The sequence below is a fragment of the Nanorana parkeri genome, unplaced genomic scaffold, assembly GCF_000935625.1.
Source record: "Nanorana parkeri isolate BGI_ZX_2015 unplaced genomic scaffold, ASM93562v1 scaffold99, whole genome shotgun sequence".
In the NCBI taxonomy this organism is placed as follows: domain Eukaryota; kingdom Metazoa; phylum Chordata; class Amphibia; order Anura; family Dicroglossidae; genus Nanorana; species Nanorana parkeri.
In genome coordinates this window covers 1,265,293-1,274,050 of record NW_017306367.1, presented here as the reverse complement: position 1 = coordinate 1,274,050, position 8,758 = coordinate 1,265,293, and the positions used below count along the sequence as shown (strand labels likewise).

General features: G+C 42.7%; 1 protein-coding gene across 1 annotated transcript in view; it reads left to right on the top strand.

Moving 5' to 3' along the window:
- EFEMP2 (EGF containing fibulin like extracellular matrix protein 2) overlaps positions 1-5,771 on the top strand; it is a 42,896-nt gene extending 37,125 nt beyond the window's left edge. The window contains exons 10-11 of the mRNA XM_018552861.1: positions 1,355-1,550; positions 5,203-5,771. Coding sequence (XP_018408363.1) covers positions 1,355-1,550; positions 5,203-5,364 — 358 coding nt within the window. The 3' untranslated portion in view covers positions 5,365-5,771. The remainder of the gene's footprint in view (positions 1-1,354; positions 1,551-5,202) is intronic.
- The last annotated feature ends 2,987 nt before the right edge of the window (positions 5,772-8,758 follow it).

Genomic DNA, 8,758 nt, shown 5'->3' with positions numbered 1-8,758 from the left:
ACGGCACTGTCATGTTCTAGTCCCTCTCCACTCTATACAAAACTTAAAAAGAAAGTTTTGGCTTCAGCTGCACTTTAACCCTTTGTTAGGACAGACAGTGTCCAATGTCATTTATAATTGATAATGAGATCTGCCAGCACAGTACAGACAGGGTTCATTTTAGTAAACACTAACTCTCCAGCACCAACACAAGTAAAACTAGAGTGAAAATGTAGTTTTTTTTAACTTATGCTGGGTGAATGGCAACATGTACCAATATAAAATAGGTGCTTTCCCAATTTGGTTGTAAAAGTGGAAATACACTTTAAAGTGGTTGTGCCAAATAGAATACAGAATGTGTGTCATTTGTGATTTTATTCATTGCGTGTCGTTATAATATCAATATTAATAAACAAAAAAGACATGGACCGGCCTTTCTGTCACTTGTGTTATAAACTTCTAGGTCTAAACTGTAGACTCTCCTATCTTTGTTCCTTTGAGCTCCTGTAACTTGGTTTGTTTGACTGCAGAGCTATCAGTAATTCATAACAGAGCCATTTTGTAATTTAATTTTACTTAAATTACCTCTTTATTGCAATCTGAAGTCGCTGGAAACCCGGGGGCGTTCTGTATACCCCCAGAAATATAACTTCCTGCTTGTGTGATTGGCTCGCAGATTTTCCTAGAAGTCTGTAACAAGATACAAGTCACATTTTAGCCATCCCCTGCAATAGAAATGTTATATTTGGTGAGATACTCCCTTAATGTGCCCATACACCTGTCGATTATCGTACGATAATCGCGGGTGATCCCGCGATCGTACGATAATCAGCAGGTGTATGGAAGGCGTGCGACCGTTTCTACTGTCGCACGTCTTTTGTCTTCCGAGCACGCTTAAGAACCTGCCGAAAACCCGCTCAGCATTGGAATCATCGGAAGCCCTCCCCTTAGCGGGAGGGCTTGCGATGATTGCAAGTACAATCTGCCTGTCCAAGATGGGCAGATCGTATGAGATTTTAATTACCTTACAACCATCGCACAACAAAAGTCGTGCAATGGTTGTAAGGTGTATGGCCAGCTTAAGGGTTAACTAAAGGGATGCAGACACTGAAACTTTGCACATTAGAACACTGAAAGTCCACCCAAGGGGTTATATTGAACCCAGGTTCTCGCAATCAGGAGTCAGTCTGTAAAGGACGTGCTGCAACAAACAGCTTTCTTTTCAGAACAGAAACAAGTAGGAATCTGCAACAAAGTTTACCAAAATCCTTGCAATGTACATTGATTGCCCAGAGGGGATTTTTTTCTCAACAAAAATGGAGTTACTCTTTAATGATAATGACATTGCTTTATCAGCTTTTGCTTTACATTGCAGCAGATGTATGTGCCCAAGCGCAAACCCCCTGTGCCGTGATGAACCTGGTTCTGTGGTAAATAGGTACATGAGCATCACATCAGACCGCAGTGTGCCCTCGGATATATTTCAGATTCAAGCCACCAGTGTCTACCCTCGGGCTTACAACACCTTCCAAATACGATCAGGAAATGAGCAGGGGGATTTCTACATCAGGGTGAGTGACTTGACAAAACGACTTTTCTGTATGAGATTCTATCAATTCTCAGCCATACTCTGAGCATATGGAATTTGCACTGTTTTCCATGTAACTTCTCTCTTTAAAAAAAGAGTTGAACATTTCTATTTAGTTACATATACATACATAGTGACTTCACTGATTTACAAGTTTGAAATATTATCTGGAGGGGTCTGAATTGTGGTGACAAAGGAGGTACTTTTAGTTTATCTCAGGTTTCTTTAAATAGCTAGTACATGTAAATCCCCAGTACCTACTTCACTCCAGTTCCAGTTCATGTTATCCTGGGTGCAGTGGGCACTTCATCAAAATGTATGTTGAAGGCATACCCAAATTCTGTTAAAACATCACACAGCTGTTTCAGAACCACACAGGACCCATAGAAATGTTTCAACCAGTCTAAAGGTCTGGACCATAGATAAAAACACAACTGATTACTGCCCACAAAGTTCCTGGCTGATATCATTGTGACATCATCAATACCGCAAAGAGTGTTTTTACAATTACACAGAAAGTAACAAAAATGTAGTTTATTTGTTTGTAGATCCTCAAATCCTCTCTAAATTGGTGCTGACTGTCCTTCCTTCTGGAGGGTGGCAACTTTTGATCCCCATGGTTCCTGTGTGTGTAAAGTAGCCATCGCTCCATGCTCACTCCTGTAATAGACTACAACCTCACGTTTAGTTTACTAATTTGTATTGAGATTATAGTCCATCACGGGAGCGAGCTTGGAGCGGTGTCTACTTTACAACACTTTATTCTGCACATCTGGCTCCCAATGATCTTCTAGAAAATTGAGTGTCGAGACAAATATCTAGCCTATTGCTGGCATTGTAAAATTGTTAGTTGCTGTATCAGCCTTTTTATTCCAGGTCAGTGACCCAGAAAGCTTTAAAGCCATTGGATCAGCATGACAACCATGCATACGGCATTTTTAGAAGGCAGCAATGGTAGCCTACATATGTTTCCAAGTACATGTTTTGTGTAAAGGATAATTTTATTTATCTTTTCTAAAATTACCCTTTAGGACTTTGAGGGGGAGAGCTGGAGGGGTAACATATATTCCCGTCAATGCTCGTAGAAGGTCCATGCTGTACAGACCTCAGCGAGAGACAGCCTATCACTGAGATGCATAATAGAAGTCACCTCTATAACAATGAATGGGATTTTCCCCACTGTGCAGAAAAAGCAAGGGACCAGTCAAGAGAGTTTGCAGCGATGGCTGTTTGGCTCTCCGTGGTATGCATAGTGTGGATCCAGCAAAAGAAGTGACAGGTTAGTATAGGACTTGGGTTGGGTGGGGTGGGGTGGGGTGGGGCAGGGAGTGTAACGTAAAGGATGACTATACCAAAGTTATCTATATCTATAATAATACATAATATTACTCCAGATGTAGGAGATCAGCAGAAGTTGTATGGACAGCTCAACCACCTTAGTAACCAACACTAAGTTATTACTCATTTATAAGTAGTGACTATGTGCGTCACCTGTCTGGCAGTATTGTACTGTACTAATTTGGAATTACAAATCCTTTGGCAGGTATAATAGTAAACCTGAAACATAAAAACAGTTTGCCTCCCTTGTGTAGAATTTATTCAGAGGCGTAACTAGTGACCTCAGGGCCCCGATGCAAGAATCCATGAAGGGCCCCCCCCCCATGAAAAAAACAATTAGATACATTTATTTAAAAAAAATTTTGACAAAAAAAAACCACCACTTTTTCCGCTGATGGACCCCCACTCTCCTCTTCCATGTCTCCCTTCACGTCCCCAACTTTCTGCTTCCGGACCCCACACTCTCCTCTCCCATGTCACTTTCATAGTCCCAGCTCCCTATATCTTCCCCTTCGTGTCCGCAGCAGGCCTCTCCTACCGATGCAGCTCTTTATTCGGCAGCGTTCTGTATGATGAGGGGGCGGGGATAACCCGCTTCCCACTCATTGGCTGCTGCGCCGGCTGGATCATACTTCACGCTGTGTCCGGAACAAGGTGAGGGTCGCAGCGTGAAGTAGAGATGGGAAGTTCGAATCTTTCAAATGAATCGGTTCATTTGGATCAGTTCATTCAAAAGAAATGATTTATGAATCGAATCTTCGGTTCACTTGCTGAGTCGGCTGACAAACAAGTGAACCAAAGCTCAGGAGCTGTCTGACTATTCATAAAGGATCTGAATCAGAAGACTGATTCAGACAAGGGGGGGCAGCTCCTGAGGATCAGTGCCTTGGCTCAGAGAGGTCACACATTTGGTTTTATGTCAGATTAGCCATTGTATCACATCAGCCAAAGTCGTCACTTCTGGTGAAGCGCGATCAGGTGTGACAGTAAAAAGCATGTTATTGCGCATGCGCTCCGCTTTGAGCTGATGTCACATTGGTCAGATTTGTAGTCTTTACAGCGCAATAACGATTGGATTTACTACCACTGGTACTGCGCCCACGGTACTAAAATCCTATCATTATTCCCACCCATGCGTTGTAAAGACTAGAGACAAATCTGACTACCAATGTGACATCACCTCATCAGAATGCGGAGTGCATGCACAGGAACACTCTTTTTTTACTGTCAGCTGATCGCGCGTCACCAGAAGTGATGACATTGGGTGATGTGATAGAATGGCTGGTCTGACACTGATCACTAGGCACTGATCACTAGAACGATCCCTAGGAGCTGCCCCCCCCTTCTCTGAAACACTTCTGATTCGGATATTTTATGAAGAGTCAGACAGCTCCTGAGCTTCGGTTCACTTGAGACTCAGCAAGTGAGCCAACTCAGGAGGTGAATCGAAGAGCTGATTCATTTGAAGATCCGAACTTCCCATCTGACTCACGAGTCTTAGACTCCATGTACTGTGAGTCAGAGCTGTAGAGACTCTAACTGTTAGAGGGTTGTACCTAGTTCACAGATGTGATTGGATGCAGGGAGGGGGTGGGCGGGCCTGGCAGAAGCTGAGCTCTGCTCTAGAATCATATTACAATGCCGATCTTCTATTCATTCTACACTGTGCTGCTTCAAAGGGATCCGCTCACTCAGAGGAATCGACTCATCCGGTTCACTGAAGAGAACCGATTCAAAAGAACAATTCGTTCAGGAACTGGAAATCACTAGCGTGAAGCACGTAGGGCCCAGGACAGGAGGAAGAGGTCCCGGTACTGACATTAGCGGTTACCGGGATATTAAATATCCTGATAATCAGCGGTTACCAGGGGCCCCTTCCTCCTGTCCTAGGCCCCCTCCAAGTGGCAGAACTCCAGGGCCCGGTCGCAGCTGCGACCTCTGCGACCCTGTTAGTTCCGCCACTGCATTTATTGTCTTTTACCTTTTAAAAAAAATAAAAACTTCTACAAAAGGGAGGCGCACTGTTTTTTTATTTCCTGACTGTCAAGGTGCTGCCCTCTTGTGGAAGTTGTTGTTCCTGTACCCCTAAAGTTATGAAGAATATGGCGCTGGTGGGGCTATAGATTTGATAATAGTAAATATATGTATGTCGTATGCCATATGCTTGCAGTATTGCTATATATTGAAAGATTAAAACCTATAATTTAGATAAGCATACTTTCCATAGACACTGACTGCCCCTTCCTGTTAAATCACTAGACAACATCTCTCACACTTCTCTTGTTTTTCTCCTCTAGCAAATAAACAATATCAGCGCAATGCTTGTACTAGCACGTCCTATTACCGGCCCCCAGGAGTATGTTCTGGATCTGGAAATGCTGACCACCAACTCCCTGCTGAGTTATCGCTCCAGCTCTGTACTCAGACTCACCATATTCGTAGGGGCGTATCCCTTCTAGAACAATAGCCACTGCATTGTCTATTGGGCTATAAAACGTTCTCTTGGTTAAATATATTTGTTCACTGATATTTTATTTTTTTAATTAAAAACAGATTTTTGTTTTGGAAAAGGATGTCTTTCAGTGCAAAGCAATGGAAGAGATTGGCACTGTAAAAGGTGGAACAGGTGCTTGCCATTGGGGTCTTGTGTTGAACTAAATAAGCTGACATAATATGCAGAATTAAGCTTCGAAGGCTCTGACTTCAGCATAATTATGTAACAGCACAGTATCAGCTATAAACTTGGGCTTTGTAGGGTTTGCGCTAAAAGTAATCTTCTAAATATATTACATATCAGGGACAACCAGATTGTGATGGGTTTGTATCTGTTATAGGGGGGAAAGCCTTACAGGACTCCAAGTTGTTGCTTGAGCTCCAGGCAGAATGCTGTTAGGTACATCATACTAAGGGCTGATGATTATGAGCAACAGTTAGCTTTCTTAAATATACAGAAAAAGGAATTTATCAAACCTGGAGCAGACGAAATCTGGAGCAGCTGTGCATGGCAACCAATCAGCTTCTCTCTTTCATTTTCAAATCTTAACTGGCCAAACTAAAGAGAGAAGCTGATTGGTTGCCATGCACATCTGCTCCAGGTTTGATAAATTCCCCTCAGAATGTTTAAATGTGTTGTTAACTGATAAAGGTCAATGTTGTTTTGCCCTGTTCTCTAGCAAAAAAACAGGGAATTAAGATTACTTGATGTACAGTGGGTTGACCTATGCCCATATGCCACTATTTCCCACACCAGTCCTTGGGAACAAAGCACTGCAAGTTCATACTTTGAATAGGGACATAGGTGCATTAATAAGCACCTCTTTATACATCCACTCTAATTTTTTCACCTGATATTCTGAAAATAGCACTGGAAAATGTCCAGAGGACTGGAGATGGGAAAAACTGCCATATGCAATGCACCAGATACCAAAATGTAATGACATGCATGTAAGCATAAGCACTGATTTAAAGCAATGTTATGGTGTGAGGGACACATTCAAATGGGGTAACATTTGTTGACTACAGTTATTCCAGAAGTAACTTTTAAGTGGAATTCACCAAAATATATAGACACAACCTTTATGAACCAGTCAAGTTTTTTTTAAATGGTATTTGAACCGTTAGGTATTATTATAATTGTCATATGATGCCTCATATGTGATCATCTGTATTTTAGGTGTATTTTTTTTTTAATGTATGGTAACATATTTACAAAGGTTAAAGTACAAGGACCACAACTCATGGGATGTAATCCTAAAATGTCAGTGTAAATGTCATAAAAATTTGTCCTGTTAGTGGCAATCAAAGCAACTTCAGTTCTAGTGTGAAAATCAAACATCACAGTGAGGGAAAACCTCTCTACTAAGTGTGAAATACTAACTGTGCAAGAATACAGCATTATTGTTCCGCCTCTTTGTTTCCCTATCCTTGTAAATTTCTCCTCTTTGTATTAGTTTTTCTTCTGTATTACAAAATATTACTGTTCATCAATAAAAAGAAATACATGATGACTAAATTATCATTACCTCTTTATTATCACTAGTCCATTATATTTAAGATAACAAAAGGCCATTCTAGTATGTTCTCGTATAAGATATCTTGTTCAGGAAGACCCCAGAACGAGAGGATACCTTACTGTGGCGTAACTAAAATGTTCTGCCCTGGGCGCCCATAACTCTGGTTACGCCACTGATACCTTATAGCCCTGGTTCTCAACTGGTGGGTGGTGACCCCATGTTCAGTGGGTCGCCACATGCCTTCCACTTTTCTAGGCGAGAGGTCCCTCAACCTCCTCCTAGCGCAGCACTGTCAGTTCTCGCGCCAAGCAGCCATTTAAAATATGCTGCCCGGTGCCAAGTTTCAGCTTAAGTTGGGGTGGGCTAGGGGTATGGCTGCGAGGGAGCTCCATCCATACATGCATTGCTTATAGCTTCCTCACATGTCCTGTAGAGTTGCCTGGGCCAGAGTGACATCGCATTCTGGCTCCTGGCACCTCTACAGGGCGCACAAGGGAGTTGTACAAGCAATGCATATGGATGGAGCTACGTCACATCACAGCAACCCACACTGGACCACAGGCTGAGGATCTAGGCTGTTGCGTTCCATTCATTTTAATGGTACCCCAAACACACCTCCCACCCACAGTTCGTACATCTGCACCAGAATGTGCGGTACCCTAATGCCGTGCACTCCATTGCAGTGCGACTTGGGTCGCAACTTAATGACCAAGGACAAATGTGGGTCCTGAGGTTACACAGGTTGAGAACCACTGCCTTATAGGATCTCACACAACACAGGGTGATACAAATGCCACAATTGTAATGTGTGCAATGCCCTTATGGTGGGAGAATATTTCCAACATCCCCACAAAGGGCATAAATACTAGATACAAGGCTACCTGTGCTGCAACACAGAATTCTGCATTTACATGCTCAAGTGCCCATGTCATACATAGGTAAGACCACTGTGCCCTCCTGAGTGCGTGCGTATGGTGCAGTATGCTGGCGGAGTCTAGGGAGGTCTAAACTGTGCTGGTTTTCAATAAAGTCAGTTCTCACCCTAAGAGACTCGTCCTGCCTGGTTATTAGGGGAAGGTTCAGGCTGCAATTATGTTTCCCGGTTCTAGAGACGAGGAAACTGATTTCTGACTGAGGTACCCAGTCGGGGTACCAGGCGGTCCGTCACATTGGATATACATGCACCATGTTTAATGACTTTGTTTCTTCTCTTCATATCTACATTAAACATGAATTTTGGAGGGAAAATTACATCATAGTGACATCATGAGGGGTCGGGATGCTTTCTGATTGGTTGATGTATTCTTCACTTGAGTATTTATGTTCATTGTGTTTACACTCATGCTATCACTGTTTTGCCTGATGAAGGGGATCCTGCGTGGCCCAGAATCATTGCGTTATGTTATACTGAGCATGGGTCAATAAAGGGGTATTGATAAGCCAGTGACCCCTTCCTTTCTGATATTGAGCGGCGCCATCCGTTTGCCACTGTAGTACCCACCTATTCCTAAAGGGACTTACCGATCAGGAGTGCGATGGGACTTGGACATTAATCTGATCTACAAATACACAGGCACAGCAAGACAAACATCTGCTCTTTCCCTCTCCTCACTTTTCCCTTCTCTAAGGTAATGGATTACAGCTGCTGGGGACTGCTCTGCCCTTGTGATCGTATACTGGACAGGAAGTTCAGGGAAGCTGAGCTGAGAGACTTGGAGCCAGCTATATCGAAATATGATGACTGTAAGTGTTTGGGCAAAAAATGTAAAGAAATACTTTGCTGGGCCATGTATATTTGTTTGATCTGGATTCAATTAGAAAAAAAAAAAAAAGGTTGAGA